This window comes from Trachurus japonicus, chromosome 1 (genome assembly GCF_045865225.1).
Source record: "Trachurus japonicus isolate A0001 chromosome 1, Traja_1.0".
NCBI classification, from domain to species: Eukaryota; Metazoa; Chordata; class Actinopteri; order Carangiformes; family Carangidae; genus Trachurus; species Trachurus japonicus.
In genome coordinates, this window is record NC_140907.1 from 15,620,411 (window position 1) to 15,639,802 (window position 19,392).

Sequence of the window (19,392 nt, forward strand, 5' to 3'; positions counted from 1 at the left end):
CTAAAGTTGCAGAATCACAGTCGCTGGATTTTGTGTGTGGCCTCCTGCAGCTACGGGCTGGAGCTGGTCAGGCCAAGGTCTCTCTCTTTCTCTCTCTCTCTCTCTCTCTGTCTGTCTGTCTGTCTATCTCCCTCCCTCTCTCTCTCCCTCTTTCTCTCTCTTTGTCTCTTTCTGTCTGTATGTCTCTCTCTCCCTCCACGGACTCGTATTTGTACATTAATTAAGGGTTAAGAAACAAATCGTGTCGTGGGATTATTTGGGGTTTAGAGGCATTTTTTCTGGTGGTTTTCCAATCAACTGGTCATTCTCCAAAAAGGCCGACGGCCATGTGTGAATCTCCCAGTCCGCAGCATCTGTATATAGAAAAAACAAAACAAAAAAAACACCATTATTAATATTCAAACAAAACGGAAAAAACACAATAAAAAAAGGTCATGGGATAAGATATGAAAATCACACCGCTGCAGCTTGAGGCAGGCATGCCCATAATCATTAGACCCAGTAGAATTATAAATTATACTGTATTTTTGCTATTTTACTATTATTATTAAGTTTAGGAAGTTGTTATCTTTTGGTTATTATTATTATTTTAGCTAGAATATTATTATCAATGCTTTTGCTGTTGCATTTTTGTGTGGGAAAGTTGATATTTATTTTCATTTCATTTAGCCTTCTCGGTGGAGGCCATGTATTATAATATATAATATTTCTTTTGTTACTATTGTATTTGGTCTTTATTACACCTGACTGAACTTGTTCAGGTGTTACTGCAGCAGCTTATAGTCAGTGTCATGTCTCAGCTAACGACCTTTGTTCATTTTAAAAATTGTAATATAATAACTGTGATATAATATAACAGTAATAATATATTAAGTTAAAAATAAAAAATAAACAAAGTTTGAAACATACAGAATTAAATTTTTTTAAATGAATTTTCTACATAGTCAATGTCTTAAATTAATTAATGAAATTGGTGTAGAAATAAAATGGAAGCTTAATAATAACAATGAAATGTAAGACAAAACGTCTTCATGACTTCAGTACAGAGAGTGGCCTGTAGGCCTGGCTCTGAATGGACAGGTGGTTGATTTAGTTAACTGCTGGCTGATATTATTTATATTTTTGCCACAGTCTAAATAACGGAATAAGTTTCTAATAAAAGAGTCTTTGTTGACTTCAACATCCAAACTGTGGCACCAAGAAAAACCATGAATCTGATCTCACTGCTGTGGAGTGAAGAAGACATTAGGCCTCTGTCACACCAAGAAAGATTTTTTTTTTTTTTTTTTTAAGTCTCAGCACAGACACGCTGCCCTGTTCAACTGAATCATCCAAATTAGGCTGAAACGAAAACTTAAATCACAAATTCAATTACAGATGAATAATTGATGCAGCCAAATGTGTGGGGAGGTCAACATTTAATTATTAATGAGCCATCATGTTGGAGGAATGTCATTAGACGTCTGATTAAAAAAAGAGAGAGGGAGAGAGGGAGAGATAACGACACACGCAGTGAAAGGAGGCGGATTTGAGGCGCAGAAACAAACTGAGCGCTTGTTTCTCCGGAGTGGCAGAGAGACGATCAGCTGTGGCGCGTTCAAAGAAATTGTCCACGTTGTTGGCTCAGTCGAAACTGTAGAAGTTCAACTTGTGAATCAGAAGCAAAGTGATCAAGAGGTGGATTTGTACATTCAGGGGTCATGTTAGGAGCAGATCCAAGAGCCGCGCGAGCATTTGAACGTGTTTTAAAGAACTTTTATATTGTTTCCTTCAGGTTTAATGAACCACTTTAACCTGGCCTTTGTTTTATTTTGTCTTTGGCTGTTGCCTTTGTGCCATGATGTGATGGTTGCAGGTTGCTGCTCCTGTAGGCCTTTAAGTCCTGCCCTGCCCTTGAACTCCTCACATTCATGTTCATGTGAATTATAGGGAAACACCACTGACTTTTTTTTTTTTTTTTTTTTACTTCGCTTTGGCGATTTTCCTTTGAGAATGAGAGCCCGTCCACATGTTTGACTCTTGTCCTTCTGTTGTCTCTCGCTCTGATCTGCTGCATGCCTCCGCTCCCTCAATCAAATGGGCACAACACTGACAAACGTGTGTGTCTCTGTGTTTGTTTTCCTTTTTTTTTCCTTTGGAGAAATTTCCCCCAAAGTCAGATCTCAGTCTTACAACATATCTGCAGTGCTGTGTAGCGTCTCAGTCACGTTTAATCCTGTTGCTTCACTGCGTCACTCTGTTGGGAAACACCGTGACTGTAAATCTGTGTTAGCGAAGCTTTTAACAGGCTGAAACCTTCAAGTTAAAGCTCGCAAAGTTCCTCTGTTTGACATTACATTACATTTCACCTCACACGTGTCAAACACCTCTATCAAACCTAAAGAATGGTGAAGTCCTGGCCTCATAATAAACCCTGTGAAGCTGCTCAACCACATGCCCAGTGACTTTTTTTATGTTTTTTAACTGTACGAGATCAACTCCGAAGGTGGCAACGAAGGGGTCACCGAGTGAGTTTCTCCCCCCTCTCAAAGTTTGATCTGTGTCGCAGGGTTTTAACAGCTATTAAACACACCGGAGACAAGGGGGCTCGGGTCGTGCCCGTGCAGCCGTGCCCACTGCCCACTCGCGGTGCCACTCTGAAACCTTCAGTACATGCAGGCGGTAGGTAGGAGCCAGTGCAGCCCTATAATCCCCGCCATCCGTGATTTAGCCCCTGGTCCTCCTAATGCTCCTAAAGCCCCAGCTGCTCCCCTGGCCGCTCCGCTCTCTCCGCGACAGACTGCACACCGCTCGCGTTATTAATAATTCACCAGTTCAACGCTGCCGGCTGAAGCACCGGCCCTCACCGCCACCGTCACTGTAAACAACTGCCCCCAATCCCCCCGTCTTTCTCCCCGTGTGTGTCTGTCTGTGCAAACGGGGCACATGCTGCTTGCTGAGGTGAGCTGTTGGGTAGCTGATTTTTTTTTTTTTTTTTTTTTTTTGGCGGGGGGTTGGAGGGTGGTGGAGGGGGGGGGAGTGAAGTGTACAGGCTATCTGTCGCCGCTGCCGGAGCGCACTGGAGAGCACCCATTTTTACGCACCGAGCCCGCGCGGAGCAACCGGGACCGACCGACCGACCGACCGACCGGCCGACTGACGACGGCGACGTGTCGCTGTGCAGGCATTCAGCTGCCGGCGGAGGCTGCAGCGGTTTGAAGGAGCGGAAAACGCAAGCTGCTCTTTCATCTCGTCAGCTTTGAGGAGGAGGAGGCGGCGGCGAGGGACCCGGGGTGTCCCCCCGTTTGTGTGTGTAACTCCGTGTGTGTGGGTACGCGCATGTGTCAGTGTGTGTGTGCGCGCGCGCGCGTTTGGAACGGGAGAGAGAGGAGAGAGAGAGAGAGAGAGGGAGAGAGAGATACAAGGGTAAAACAGATCGGACGCGCGGCGCAGGAGACAGCCGCTTTTGGACACGTTTTGGAGACAGAAGCTGCCCGACTGCAAAGGCTGCACACGGAAAATTAAAAATAAACAAAACTTACTTTGCGTCAACTCTCCCATCCATTATTTTTTATCGCCTTATTGATCGTTTTTCGGGGGAAGTTTTTTTTTTTTTAATATATAAATCGTCTCCCAATCTGCTGGACAAGTTTGGCCGCTGAAGGACGCACCTCGGGACTTTGACGCAGACGTCTCCCTGACTTCTTGCCGCTGGACATGGGCGCATCTGAGGCCAAACAGCCGTAGACGGAGGGTCGGAGCTGCTGTCCTCTTTTCCTCCTATCTCTTGCAGAGTGGACCCACTTTTGAAAGAGCCTGTTTTTTCTATCTGGGCCTAAGGCCGACTTGTTTAAAGGTCCTTTTTTTTTTTTTTTTGCTTCCGGCAACAGCGAAGAGACCAAGTCTTCCTCCCTCAGCCCTCACTCCCTCTCTCACTTTTTTTGGAAGCCGAACTTTTAAAGGAAAATGGGGCATTGAGAGGGTTGGCAGATCTCCCCACGCTATAATGGTACGTGCTGTGTAACTCAATAGTTCCCCTCTGTTTGGTCTATAGGGTAAAGTCTATAGGACTGGAAATAAACTAAACACTGCATGTTGTTTAACCGCATCCCCGTGGCTGCTTTCAGCTTCAGCTTTTTCTTTGTAAAAGATCTGCGTTTTTATTCAAGTGAACTAGACTTGGCTGTGGGAGTCTGAGGCCACAGATGACGATACAACGCACCTGTTTGTGTGTGTAGTGTGTGTGTTTGTGTGTGTGTGTGTGTGTGTGTGTGTGTGTGTGTGTGTGTGAGAGAGAGAGAGAGAGAGAGACACACACAAGGGTGTATGTGTGTGTTATGAGAGTAAAGTAAGCACCTTGCTCACCCGCCAAATTGGATAATTATGAACAACGTAAACTCACTGACTTACCACATTATGAAAATCATTTGACAGGCTGATTTTTACCATAGACATAATTTCTGCTGTAGCCTACAACAATATATTTTACGAAACTCTGTATGTTTTTAAAGTGTAAAAAATGGTGTCTCTCTCTCTCTCTCTCTCTCTCTCTCTCTCTCTCTCTCTCTCTCTCTCTCTTTTATTATATTTTTCCTTACATCCCCCTTTAAGACACGATCATGCCTCTGCTTTATTATGAGCAAGGACGTGTCTCCTAACATAAATCACCGTGTCCTCTGTGGTGGGTTAACAACGTGCGGGCTGAATTGTTTGCAGAAGCGTTTCAAAAGTGCAGGGACCTTCCCGCTGCTTTGATCAAATAGAATAAAACACACAGGAGGAGATCTGAAAGGCCAGTATATGGAAACCGCATGTGGGCGGTATTTATTATTGTAATTTTTAGGGTGATAATGATGATGACAGTCTGTAAGCATCTCATGAGTCCGCGTGGCTCCCGGAGCTGCTGCTGCTGCTGCTGCTGCTGCTGCACCGCTCTCCACCTTGCACCGGCTCCTTGTCTTGTCTGTCTGAGGCGGCTGCTCCCTCTCTCTCCCCCTCTCCCTCTCTCTCTCTCTCTCTCTGCGCCTGTGTGTGTGTTCTTTTTTAATCAATGGGCACTTCATTTGCGTAGTTGATGACACTTTATAGCGACTACAAGGGGGTGGGGAGGTGATGTGACACACAGGCCGTCTTTGTGCCCCCAGAACAAATGCTGAGAGTGCTTATAGCGCACGGCAGCGTGGATAAATAGCTGCTCCGCACTATTTAATGTTGATGTGTGATATCAGAGGGAACAATCTGCGCTCGGTTGGACTCATTTTTTTTTCTAAGATATTATAATCCACTTTTTAAAAACTCTTAAACATAACGCTTTTTATTGCCTTTTCTCGGTGTATCAGCTGAATTCTGAAACATCAGCCACCCTCCTCTTCAAAGCTCTTGACTTACAGTGGCCTAAAATTAAAATCTCAATGGGCTAAAATCGTGACCTACATTATAACTGATCTTTGATTATCAACTCAAGAGATTAGGCCTATACAGTATATGTAGCACACTGTGGCTGTGCAGTGCATGTCCGTGTGTTTTGTAATGTGGCACAGCTCATAGTGTCGATGTGCTCAGTTTTGTTTTTTGTCAAACCTGTTTAGATATTATGAACTTGACAAAGGACAGACAGTGTTGTTGTAACATAGAAACAATAACGCAAGTAATGCATTACACACAAGATCAGAAATGATTCTGTGTTTTATTAACAACACAACATGGTGCACATATTGCACTAATAATGTTTAAATAAACACAAAAAGAGCATGTCGACAGCCCTCTGGCAAGTCTAAGGTGAAGCCCCACACAGCATGTTGGACCCTAAAAATGAAATGAAATATTTAATATAAACCTAAAGACTATACCTGGAAGTAATTTTGAAATGGCAGAGTGTGGCCCTGGCATTGTCTTGCCAATAAAAACAATATACATTGCCCAATAAAAAAAAGGAAAAGCAAAGCAATAAAGCAAAAAAAATATGTCCAAAAGCTGATTAAAAACACGTTATTGAAAACTGTAGTTTATTTATTGTGATGATTACACAAGATGACCAGAGGATGCATTTTCATTTTGCCAGTGGTGTTGTATGATGTCATTCTGGAGGGAAAGTGAAGTCACTAACAATAAGAAAATGTCTGTATGCTTTATTATAATTATTCTTTTTATTTTTATTATTATAGCAATATTAGTGAAAAGCTTTAACCCTTTAATTCCAAGTGTATCATATTTGATACCTTTTGAGACCTACGTCATCAGTGTCATACTTTTTCTTCTAAAGCATCTTCTGGATACAATATAAAATTTAAATACTTCAACAGTGAACAATACATTTTAAAAATGCCAGATGTATCAAGTATGATACAAATGAAAATTTTAAAAATATGCAAAACTATTTCTTTTTATTCCAAATTGTTTGTCAGAATGTCCAATAAACACTCCAGTGTTAGACTCAATTATTTGATGGTTTTTAGACTTTAAGGGGTTAAATTAGTCATTTAATCTCACCAACTAACTTTAGAGGAGCAGCTGTTTCCATCCCTCAGATGAATGACATGTTGTCCACGCACATCAACCCATTTTGAAGTCTTTTACTTTATCAGGGGGTCAGGGGTCAGGCTGCTGGTGGCAGCGGAGGTGTCGTTAGTCAAAACGCTCCGAGATGAGACACACGGTCATGCCTGTAACAACACTGACAGGCCTCGAATGGCTCAGGGTGCCAAACAGCAGGTAACACGTGATTTATGATGCTGGCTACTCGATTATCTGTCTATACTTCTCAAGGTAAATGCACCATTAGATAATGTTTCATCATTGGCAGTGATCTTACAATCCTCACTTTGTTTTGATAGTGGGCCTATAATTTCACAGTTGGTTGCACTGTGGTTGTTGTAGAGAAAACCTGCCAACCACAGAACCTGTCAGTCAAATAAAAGCCAAGGCTGTTATTGGTGCCAAGCAGGGAAGTGGGCGTGAACCTCACCATATTATTAAATAAATTTTTAGAGTATCATTTCAGTTGAGTTGGAAGTGGGTGAGACGTTTGAAATGGGCTCAACATGCTGCCTTATTGAGTCATCCTAAGTAAGTGTGTGTGTGTGTGTGTGTGTGTGTGTGTGTGTGTGTGTGTGTGTGTGTGTGTTGTAATGTAACTCTATGCTTCCTGGTCTTTGTGGTAAACTCCACCGTATTAGAACCATAACCACAAGAAAATCTCCCCATGGATCAGTCCTTGTGTGACACAATGGGCTGATTGTACCAGCAGAAACCTCATTGTTAAATGCACTTAGCCAGTGTGGCTGGGCCTTAACTGAATGTGGTTTGGCCATTTACACAAAAAAAAGGAGAAAGGGTAAGGATCCATGTAGGAAGAGGGGTGCCAGTGGCATTGGGTTACCTAGTGTATAGTGGCTGCGTGTGGTGCAAGCAGTGTGGCAGCGAAATGTTGCAGCCCGCAAAGTTCAGTGTTACAATTGGCACTGTATTATCTGAAGGCCACAGTCCATAGCCGAGCCTGTCGAGCAAGATCGGTAGTTGACAGGCGACGTGCCAGGCCAAGCGAATCTTGGGGTGTGTCACAATATGCACTGTTCAAACTTGTTTCACCATAACAGTTGTGATGAATGATGTATTATTTTTTGCTTTTTTTTCTATTTGCCTTTTCCTTTTTTCTTTTTCGTTTTTTTTTTAAACATGGAATCAAGATGGCTATTGTTTGGGCACGAAGAGTTTCACATCTCAAACGATCTGAAGTTTCGCCTCACCCTCCAGCTGATTTGCATACACTGCACCTTTAATTTGAACCACACACAACCAAAAACACAAAACACACTTAGTTTAACTTCCGGCGAAAGTGGAATGTTTTTTTGCTTAAGTCATCTGAAATGATTTTATACTCCTGCCTCCTGCAGTCAGGCCTGCTTAACAGAAACTGTTCACACCGTGTGCCTCATGCCTTCTCCAGAATCCCACCGTTTACTATTGTGTAAAACACAACTGCACAATTTAGCCAAATGCAATCTTCAGCACTGCATCTTGGCTGTACTTCTGACCCAACAAAACCTTCAGGACCCACAAGTGGAGTGAAATAATTAGCCCCACTCTGCTCAGCCATCCATCTATCCTTCTTTTTTTAATGCAGCCCCTCAGTTTCTCATCTTCTTTCTTATTCTCCCCGTTTTCCCTTCACCCCCTGAGATGGCTGTGTGAAAAATCGTATTTTTCCAACATTTCTCCCCGAGGTAGCTTTGGCAGGGACTCACACGGCGGCCATTTCTGCCTTTCATACACCCCTCACACGCCGTGGAACAGATCGCCGGTGCGGCCCGGCGTCTTTGAAGTGGTTGCCATCTCACGCAGGTTGGCTGGACTCTCTCTTTCTCTCTCGCTCTCCCCCTCCTCCTCCCCCCTCATTTTCATCCTGTGCCTTAAACTTGGCAACATTATTTTCAGCCACCAAATCGTGATGATAAAACCACGTTTAAGACACAATGGCCGTGATAATAATTATGGCAATCGAAGATGGACTGACAGCGGTGATGGTGGATGTGGTTGATGGCTGTGCAGCGGCCAGAATAAACTGCTTCTGGAAACAAGGGAGAGAGTGAGAGAGAGCGCACTGCACCCACCAGGTGTGTGAGCGGTGCAAGTTTTTGTGTGTAGGTGGGGAGTTGGTGTGTAAGTGTGTGCGCTTGTGTGCGACTGCTAATATGAGATGCAGAGAGACAGAAAGATAGAGAGGCGGATCATTGATATGTTGCCATTCATGTGCTTTAAAATGGAGCCATCTGAGAACAAATTCCACCATCAGGGCCTTTCATACACAAAGCTCTGTGGAGGTGTGTGTGTGTGTGTGTGTGTGTGTGTGTGTGTGTGTGTGTGCACGCAAGTGTGTGAGCAGGTTTTGGAGATCTCACCTCCAAAGAATTTGGCCATATGGTCGTCAACACATATACCCAGCGAGAGAGAGAGACACAGACAGAGACAGATAGAGAGTGAGCCAAGGAGAGAATGTGTGAGAGGGAGAAAGTGAAAGAGAAGTGTCTTTTCTTTTGTCAGTGAAGGGAGCAGGAAAAGCGATTTTAAAACAGATCCTATACCCTTACCTTAGATCAGATGGCTCAGACAAAAAGAGAAAAAAAAAATCTCCATCACATCCCCTACTCCACATATTTGTGGAGTGGGAAAATCTGTCTCAATTAACACATTTGCATTGGGCGATGATGGACTCCAAATAGGTCACTGACTCAATCTCCCGCCTCCGAATCTTCCCTCTAAAATGTTAATTAAGAAGGGCTTTGAGATTTTTTTGCTCAGGGCTGGCCATATGGGCTGGGCATATGTTCTATATATATAGTACAATATATAATTCATACACTGCTGCAGGAGAGAGCGTTTCGAGGCCTGGAGTTTTTTTTTTTTTTGGGAGGGGGGGGGGGATTACTACAAAGGGAGTCAGTATGGCCTCCCCAGTGGCAGGTACAGAGCTTAGCCTATTCATTAGTTCATGTTATTCGCTGTTGCACAATGGGATTGTGGTTCATCACCACCTGTTTCTGTAGCTGACACCATAAAGAGGACATTATATCTGTCTTTGCTGGCTTGTTGAGAGAAAATTGTCTGTTGTTGGAAAACAGTTTTTTTTTTGTGCGCGTGTTTTACGCCGTATTAAAGAGCTTCACAAGTCAAGTTTAAAAAAAATGTATTAACATTGAGATTCTGTGTATGTGAAGTGCTACATTTGCGTAAAAGATCTTCTCAAATAGCCAGTATGTTATCTTACACACTCTCAGTTGAACCAGTTGTCCCAGTGCCATCCACCCAAACACCCATTCACCAGCAGAATGAGGCAGCGGCAGCCAATGAAAACAGCTCTTTCCTACCCACAGCTTTTTGGGTCCGGCTCAACCAATCAGGGGAGGCTTGCTAGTGCACCTGACCCTGTTTCTGGCTGGGGACAGCCAATCAGAAAGACTCCAGCACACCTGATGCATTGTGGTCTGCTTGCTGGTAGTCTGCAGTCTCGCCCTGGTGCGGATCCCCACACAGGTGCCGTGGATCCTGGCCATTATTCTGACCGCCGGCCAATCAGATGCATCGACTCGTTATCAGACACATGTGGCCTGGCAGACTTTGGGTGTTTGCATTTTGTTTTGTGTGTGTGTGTCTATGCCTGCGTGTGTGCATCAGCATGTTAATGTGTGTGTGCATCTGAGGAACTCTGCTACCCCATTCCCACAATGCTTTGCTGTCTTATCAGCAGGCCTCTCTCACTCCGTTCCTGGCTTCATCCTCTTCTTGAGACTCAACAATGGGCGCTGTGTTGCCCTCTTAGGAGCCGAGGGCCTCGGCAATAAAAAGCGACTAAAAATAAAAAAACATGTTTATGGACTAATAAAGATGATTAGAAATCGCACAATTGCAGAAAAATGGAAGGTTTGCGAGTGCAGATTATCTGTAATAAAAAGCCGAGGGGAGAGACGGGGGAGAGCGGGAGAAAGAGAGTTAGCTGTACAGACCTCTCATTGCGAAGGATATGAATAGCCTTTGTTTTCACCACAACTCAGGGCTGTGTGGTCTGCCAACGTCTGGCTCTTATTATGGGGTTTGTGTCTGTGCGTCTGCGTAAGTGGCATGCACGTGTGCATTGGTGTTTGCGTGCGCTGGTGTGTGTTGCTGTGTGTTTGTGTGTGCAAGGCAGAGAGCACAGGGGCGTGGAAAAAATGTATATACATGCAGGTGATTATATTTTAAAGAGAGCGAGGCTGCGCGTACATTTAAATGTTTCCACACAGCCAGATACACTGTTTTCTCTTTCTGCTCCTGTTCAGCTAAATAAATGTGGAATGGGGTCTTGGGCTGGCACAAGTGTGTGTGCATGCTTTTTTATCCGTTAAAGTTGTGAAATGAAATAGGATTTCACAGAACGGCGCAGCGGCTGTGGGATTTGGGCTCCCCTCGGCTAAGTAGAGTGGGATAGGTTGATCCAATCAACGGCAGAACTGCAAGGAGAGCCCATTTCACAGCTCCGGGCCCTGCCAGAACCCTGCCTGCCTGCCTGCTTGACTTAGAATACAAATGAAGCTCCATGAATGCACACTTACACACACGCATGCATACACACTGGTACTTACAGGCAGTCTGGCTGTGGATGTATAGTGTAAGAGTTGTTAACAGGCGCTGTGCTTTCTGGGGAGGAATGAGACAAACAGGGGTTATGAGACTCTCACCCATGCACAGGTATTAGGAAGCAAGAAAACCTGTTTGATCAGGGTGATTTCAGGACATGATTGTTCACATGTGTGTATAACAGAAGTTATTGTTTTGTTTTATTATGAATGCATTATTATCTTATCTCTTGTTTGAACAGCAACAGTCAGATATACCATTGTCTTTTGTAAACAATGAGAGAAATTCTGTGATTAAAATGTTAAAATATTCACTATTCTTCTCACTGGAACAAAGTAACAGGTTCAAGCAGCCACTAAATAATGAGAAATGTGAGGATTTCTGGTGACTTAGTGCCAAATGTGTTCTGTGAAGGATTCACTAATACTATGATAAAATCACTGTGCTGTGTGAATAACATATACTGTAACTAAATAACCATTTCTCTGTTTTTTTAGGCTACTGACACCTACCTGGTAAACGACGATCCTGCTAGAGGCCCCGGGATGCCTGAGTGTTTCCTCGTGTCTGATACATATAGGGTATATACACACACACACACACACACACACACACACACACAACCTCTCTACATCTGTCTGTGTGACTGTATTGATGTCTCAAGATTTATTTCCTGGACACACAAACAAGCCTGGTTCATTAAGAATAATCTCCTTTTTCCTCTGTAAAGATTTACTGCAGTTGAGAGGAGGAGGGCGTTTAGAGTACAAAAGACTCAGCAGAGCGTGCTGTAGAATCATTTTTACACGGTCACACTTCACCATGGGAATGTTAACCACTATATTATCTTCATTCTTCAGATCTTGAATTGGAAGTGCTGGGGTTAATGTGTCCAGGAAACACATCCACACATTTTAAGTGTTGACACTTTGCTGTTAGCATGCTTTTATTTCCATTTCCTGCATACAAAAAACAAAATATCCCACATGTCATCATGTATGCCCTGATCTCTTCTGTCTGACTGTGCTGATGTGTGGCAACAGTGACCTGAGAAAACACTGCACATTTCCTTATGATCTCCACTTTTCTGTGACATGCATTTTTACAAGGTTATTATTTATGCTTGTCAGAAGTCTGGCTCTTCACACCAGTTAGCAGCCAGTTACAACACAATACAAAACATTACCAAACTGATGTTTTATTTCAATTATTATCATTGTTTTTTTTGGCATGATGCTTCCTATGTGTGACGTGTTGTTGCATGCGGTCACTTTCCTATCTTCATGAAGATATTATCTTCCAGGCTGAGTTTATAGATAGCTGTTGGACTGCCTGTAAAAATGGCTCTTTTGGCCTGAGCGCTGTGATATGACATGCTGCATTTTACGCTTAGATTAAGGAGCGATGACATCAGACGAAGAAAATAAATCTATACGTTTTCTTTCGCGGTGAATACAAACACGGTAGAAACGCAGTAATCCAAACCAGTCGGAGGGAAACGTACTGTTCGAGGAGCCGTTGCTCACAGTAAACACATAAAAAGCAGCAGGCGCAACACATTGCTCTGCGCACACTCCTCAGATTGCAAACAGATCCATAGAGTCTCTGGGATCCACACTGTGTATGATATGCTTGTTAGCCATAACGGCCAGTCAGCCATTTCTTTCTGACTGCATATGCCTGTATGCATTTGACTGGCGTGCTCCCTCCCAGAGCACACATAAACAGCTTACTCAAACAATATTTACACTGTACGGTGTAGTAAACGGTACAGTTACACACACATTTTCCTTCACGTGTTTTCAGCCTTTTAAAAGGCAGCCTCAACCACCTGTCTCGCACATTTAGCATGCTAATGGCAGTGTCAGTATGCTACATCACTTTCAATATTTAATGGCCTAGCCACAGGCGATGGTAAACAGCAAGTATATGGGTAGTGCTGTGTGTCAATGGAAGACCACAACATGCTAACTTTAGACGCACCATATGGTTTTCTCATGCGCTTCATAATGGCAAACATAGACTCAGAAACCACGAGAACCCGGCGCGCTCGAGGGGCTTTCATAGGTGATGGTCAGGCTGGACTGTTTGATCAGAGAGAGAGCGGGAGAGAGACAGAGAGAAAGAGAAAGAGAAAGAGAGAGTGAGAGGCGGGAGAGAGAGTTTGGAAAGAAAACCTGAGCGTCAGTGTTTTGTAACTCTCGTGGTTGCTATAGTTTGTTTGTTACAGCCAAGCGTCAGTGTTGAATACTGAGATGGACGTCTCAGGCCAGGCTGCAGCCAGAGACAAAGAAAACCAGTAAAGACGAAAAAGGGACGGTGTCTGTGATTAAGACAGCGGAAAGCGAGGAAGAACAGCAGAAGATTATAAGATAGAAAAGGAGAAAAAAGTCACTAAAGAGAACCAGTGAGAAATAGAAAAAAAAGGGGCAGACAAAAAGAGAAGGAGGGAAAGCGAGGGAGCACACAAAGGCTTTGGGGTTTGGGCCTGTGCCGTGGTGGGGTGTGGTTTGGAAAGAGGAGAGACTTTGGGAAAGGAACAGACTACACCTCAATATGCTTCACTTTTCTTTCACTTTTATTTAGTCTGTTCCTTCTTTCTCTCAATCTAATTCTTTTTCTAGTTGCTTGTGCCAGCGTATCTTTGACCACAAGACATTTGGGGTTGTGTATGTATATGCATGGGTACGTGTGCTCGTGTGTGTGTGTGTGTGTGTGTGTGTGTATACATTCTGCACATTATATGCATGTGTGTCTGTGGTGTGAGTGTCTAAGTATCCTACATAGGCTGAGGTCTCGTAAAGCTGCGCAGCTTCATATTCCCCTGGAAAACTTGGCATTCAAGTACTGGGGTGACTTCAACCCCTGAAAACCGCACCCTTGCACACACATACACACACATATATATATTTATATATATATATATATATACATGTGCACATACACTCACACACACGCTTTGTCAGACTCAAACACACACTCTCAGACATATGCACGCACAGGATTGTACACACACTTGCAAACCCCCTCCTAAGGCTCTTGCAGACGCACACTCACACAAGGCAGGGGCTTATGTATAATTGCAGGCACTCTGCCTGCATATATGAGTTTGATTAGGCTGAGGAGCAGGCAGCGGGCGAGGATAAAGCCAAGCCTGATTAGAAACAGAGTGTATCGCTTCCATACAATAGGAGTCACAATGAGACTGGTTTAGACCACTTTGCCCAAGTTCAGGTATCTTTTGTTTCCATATACACGTACAGTTCACTAGAATATGACTTGGACTTGGCTCAAAAAGGAGAGTAACAGGAATCCAAAAGGTATCGCTGCTGAATAAATTACAGCCTGACACACAGTGCATTTACAACTTGTTGTAATAACTTTGGACTTGTTTATTTCCCTGAAGGCAATGACAGAGGTCGCCAGAAAAATGCAGAATATCTGAATGCTCTTGTCCTCTATTGTAAATATTTTATATGACTGGTTATAACTTTCAAATGAGGGGCTCCTTGTCCCAAAACTAACAGCACTGAGCGTCCTCAGCCAAAGTGGAACTGACAGAGTCGAGCTTCGAATCCAGGCGCGACACACTGTAGAGTGAATTCAACACAAATTTGAGCTGAAGTCTCAGCTGCATCAGATACTTCTCGTTCACGGCCGCACTTTGGAGTTACATTAACAAATGGTCAAGTTAAGGACACAGGGGCCTCGGCCACTTAAAGACACTTGAGTTAGTTTACTGTCTGTGTGTGGGGAAAGCTGTGTGTCACCTTCCTGCGGCTTTGCCGACAGAACTCCACAGCAAAATCTGGAGTTGTAAATTTCAAATCTGTGTTTCTATTTTGGTCACGCTCGGGCACTGCTTCTGCATTTTGCTCCAAAGCAGAGGATATGAAAGTTGAGAAATGATCATTTTGAGGAATTCTGCCCCCACCACCACCAATCCCCCTTTTCTCAATCGTTTGTTTTCTCTCTGTATTCATGTGGCAAAGCCATATTTGTATATTACCGTAAAGGCAAATTTATAAGACAAAGTCAAAAATATGCTGGTTCTCTACATGAACATAACAGTACAACAAGGTCTCTTTGAAAAAAAAGTATATACAAGTGCTGTAACATAATATTATAAAGTCATGATTGATAGATAGATAGATAGATAGATAGATAGATAGATAGATAGATAGATAGATAGATAGATAGATAGATAGATAGATAGATAGAAACAGGAATTACAGATGTCATAAATAAATAACTTGAAATATAATGACGTGACTGCAAAATACTGTTGCTCAAGCGACTCCTGTTTGGGGTTTTAGCGAAGCACGGAATCTTTAAAAAAAAGTATATATCAAATATTGTAAAAAGAAAAAAAAAGATTTGTTTTAATACACAGTCAAGTTTTTTGTCGATTTGGAAGAGGAGCGGCGAGAGAGTGAGTGAGAGAGAGAGCGAGAGAGAGAGAGAGGGTGGGAGGGAGGGAGGGAGGGAGAGCTGCAAAAACTTTCCTCTAAAGTTAGTGCGGAGCTTTCACTGTGAGTGAGGCGGGGTTACAGCCTGGACTGAGCCACAGCGGCTTTGCAATGCGGCACCGCAGCGAACCTCCATCCAACTTTATTATCAACAACTCCAATTTTCATCTCTAGACACAACCATGTACTCCCCATACTGCTTGACACAGGTATGAACATTATGTGTGTGTATATATTTCTTTCTATCCATATCGCCGTTTTCATGTTCCTCCTCGCTTGCCATTTTTCCGGTGTAGTGCGCCTCCGGTTTGTTTCTACTGTATGTGGTTACAGTGTTGTGTTGTGTGTCGCGCTGCTGCCGCCGCCGCCGCTGCTGCCGCTGCTTGTCATTTGTTGCGTTTTAAGGACCTTTTTTTCTGCTCTACTCTCTTCCCCCCGATAGTGCTTAACCTCCCTCTCTTTCTCGCTCTCTCCCTCTCTCTCTCTCCCTTTCTTTTTTAATGGCACTCCTCCAACGGGCTTTCTTGTGCGTCTCATTGCGCATGGTTTGGAGAGAAAATGGCGCTTCTCCCAAATCTATTTTATATAAAACGGAGGTTGGAGAAAGGGGAAGGAGGGCTCGGTTCCCTGACGGTTGGCGACTAATTACAACCACCCCGAGGCATTAATCGGCTTTGTCTCCACATATAATAAAGCCACATATCGACTTGTATCGCGGCTTCATGAGCTGCAGGACACTTTGTGTTGTTATATGAAGGAGGGAATCTGAGTTGCGGCTGTTACGGAGGTCTGCCGGTCTTAAGCCACGGTCGGTGCCGGGGGCCTTTAGGGTCACGGTGGACACGCTCACAGCCCTCCCTCTCTTATTTTCTCCTACTTCGGCCTTTATTGTCAAATAAAAGGGAGTATTTTTATTTCCCGGCATCCGAGAGGAGAAAGTGGAGTAATGATGATGAGCGAGTGTCCGAGCTGCGTGGTTTCAGTTTGATAGATGACAAAATACAGTTGACCTTTATCGAAGCAACAGAGCGATAGTGACACTGTAGCTCTGTTGAATAGTCTACCACATCTTCTTTATATATTCATTACAATAAATGCAGCAGAGGATAGAGCTTGTGCGTGTTAATTAAAAAAAAGAAAAAGAAAAAAGAAAAGAAAAACAAACTCTGCTTTATCCGGTCCGTTCTTTTGAAGGCCTTTTTGGAGTAATGGGTTTGGAGAAAGTGCTGTTTTCATTTTATTTGTCTTGACTCCAAAGTGATAATTTATATTATATAATTTAGAAGCACACTCTGAATATTCAGCTCATATTTTTGTCATCAAATGAATGTTACAGACTCAGTTTTGACCTCTCGGCTATACACGCACCACAGACACTATCAAAAAAAGTCTAGAGATATATCTTATCAGCTCACAGACCTGTGCTCTTCACTTTAGATATGCTTATTTTATATTTAGATGTATGTTCAAAAAATATGTAGCCTACTAAAAAATAATCTTTGATTGATTGTCTACTACACGTTGAGTATATGGGCCAAGTTAAGCCGTTTTGATATAGCCCACACTCAGTCTGTTTTTTTTTTTTGCTTTTTTCATGCCTTTTCTTCTCAGTGTGTTCTCTGTGTATTTTCCTAGTGTGTTAGTGAATATGCAGGTATCTGTAGATTAAACCAGCAGCTCACAGCAGCAAAGGTCAAACTGTAAATGACCTTTTTTTTTGTTTGCAGCTCGTCTCTGATCGTTATATGTCACCTACACATATAGATAAAGTTATCTTTCTAAATGAGATGACAGCTTCTTGAGAGATTTGCTGCAGCCACCGCAGAGTTAACAGATGAGAGCTGCAGCAGCTTCAGGCCGCCGCGTGTCCGCGTTTCTCTCTGCCGCCACACGCCGGGATCCAAGATACTTTTCTCTGTCAATATTTTTGCCTCTTTACAAACTGTGCTGGGTGTGATCTTTTTAACATGACTATTGATCACTATAGACTGTGTAGTTTTTTTTATTTTTTTTATTTTTATTATGATTATTATTTCTTTATTTTTGTCTGAGGCGAGGAGCTCCAGTAAGTCAGGAGTCATCGTGCATGACATGTATACTTATCAGGCAGTAGACAATAAATTTAACACATTCATTTACAATGTGAAATCACTTTTCATGATAAACTCCCAGCTGTTCTGCGTTAGACTTTCTGGTTCAGATTTTCAATGGATGCAGGGAGGTCACGGCCTTATCCTGCCCTCCTCGCGGCATTGCCGTTTATAATAACCCATTATATATAGCCTATATATTTTCCAAAATTATATTTGAGATCACACTTGAGCCATGCACCACATGTGATGTAGCAGGGAAATTGTAATCATTCCTTTCCTTAAACAGAGCAGTCTTCATTTGACGAGCTCCGTGGAAAACATGCAGGATTCCTCCTCAGTGTTATTTCAGGCCTTCTGACCAGACTCACTATGTTTTTTTCTGACTGTTTAGACACACAGAGGGGCAGGCTGCTCACAGGCAAAACTGTACTTCATCACATCTTTATTGTTATTGTTATTATTATCATGACTAATATTCCAGGTTTTTCATTTGTATTACTTGCTACAGCAGCAAAGCCAGAGGCCGTGCACGGCTGCAGAACAGACCGCAGCAGAACCATCTACACCACTTACTGTTCCTCTCTCTCTCTCTCTCTCTCTCTCTCTCTCTCTCTCTCTCTCTCTCTCCCCCTCCCCCCCCCCCCCTCCTGACCTCTCTCTGCCGCCGTGGACTGCAGAAACACTGAGGGAGACATTTTTCTAATCAATAGTCCATTTGATTTGCAGCGTAAAATAAGTCCAACAGCCCTACTGCATATTTAGTACAGATAATTTTCCAAGCCTGGTGGTATGAGGCAGAGGTCCGCATCGAGTTTCCTCTTTCTTTTCCATTAATTAAAATTAATTGGCAGCAGATCCTCTCACACGAGCGCCGCATGGACGCGTGCTCCCCATATGCGCGATACATATTGATCTGCTTAGGGCTGCTGTTCGTGCGTCTCCCCGGCTCCTACTGATGGATATCAAGCAGGGCTGGTTTGTTTGTGCTCTCTCATATCTCCTCGAGAACGCGTGTGTTTGTATTTAGAGGATATTAAGATAACACCAGTCAAAAATTAACTTGTAAAACGCCCATGCTTCCTGCTTATGGACGTCAGAGTGACACCTCTGTGTTTAGCACCTGTAATTAAAGCTCGACTTGAACGTCCGCCTTTTTAATTCGTGTTAATGGATTGTTTGAATGCTCTGTGGTTGGACGCCGTGGAAGGCGGGATTGCTTATTGTTGTTTTTAATGTAGTATGCCCACGCAGGCACACATGGATGGATTACTTAGGCGTGCGTAAACCTGCTCGAAACCCACAGGCCTGCGCTGCATTGCCACCCTGTGACTCCGTTAGGATTGATCTTAGAGATCCTGAATAATTCACAAATCACAGAAAACACGCAAAACTGCTGTTAACAATCTACAATGTATTATTAATGCTGATAAAAGCTTTGCTGGAATGACCTGGTGGGCGACGGAGTGGAGTTCAGGCATTTGCCAAACAGCACCGTTATGTGCTATGTTATTTCTTTCTTTCTTTCCTTTACAAAAATATATTTTATGGGCTACGTGGCATTGTTTCACGTGCCTGTGACGGAAATGCATTTGCATAAAGTTTTAATGTGCTTTGAAGGTCGTGGAGGCGTCGTTAATTAAAACTTTTATGTGCTGCGTTTTGAAATCAATTATTTCAGACTCCAGTTAAATCCCGCTTATCCAAATGAGATGTGGGCTGCTAATAGCCTATACAGCGCGTCT

At 43.3% G+C, this 19,392-nt stretch overlaps 1 protein-coding gene across 38 annotated transcripts in view; it reads left to right on the top strand.

The window, feature by feature from the left end:
• Nucleotides 1-3,055: 3,055 nt before the first annotated feature.
• Nucleotides 3,056-19,392, top strand: part of nfixa (nuclear factor I/Xa) — a 110,958-nt gene continuing 94,621 nt past the window's right edge. For 17 of the 38 annotated variants that reach the window (XM_085774949.1, XM_085775057.1, XM_085775104.1 and 14 more), the window contains exons 1-2: nt 3,381-3,988; nt 11,586-11,669. In XM_085774949.1, the coding sequence (XP_085631075.1) occupies nt 3,986-3,988; nt 11,586-11,669 (87 nt within the window). In that variant the 5' untranslated portion in view covers nt 3,381-3,985. Of the gene's footprint in view, nt 3,989-11,585; nt 11,670-15,617; nt 15,767-19,392 lie in introns of those variants that run through there. The other 21 variants (XM_085775332.1, XM_085774965.1, XM_085775123.1 and 18 more) reach the window with 3 other exon arrangements.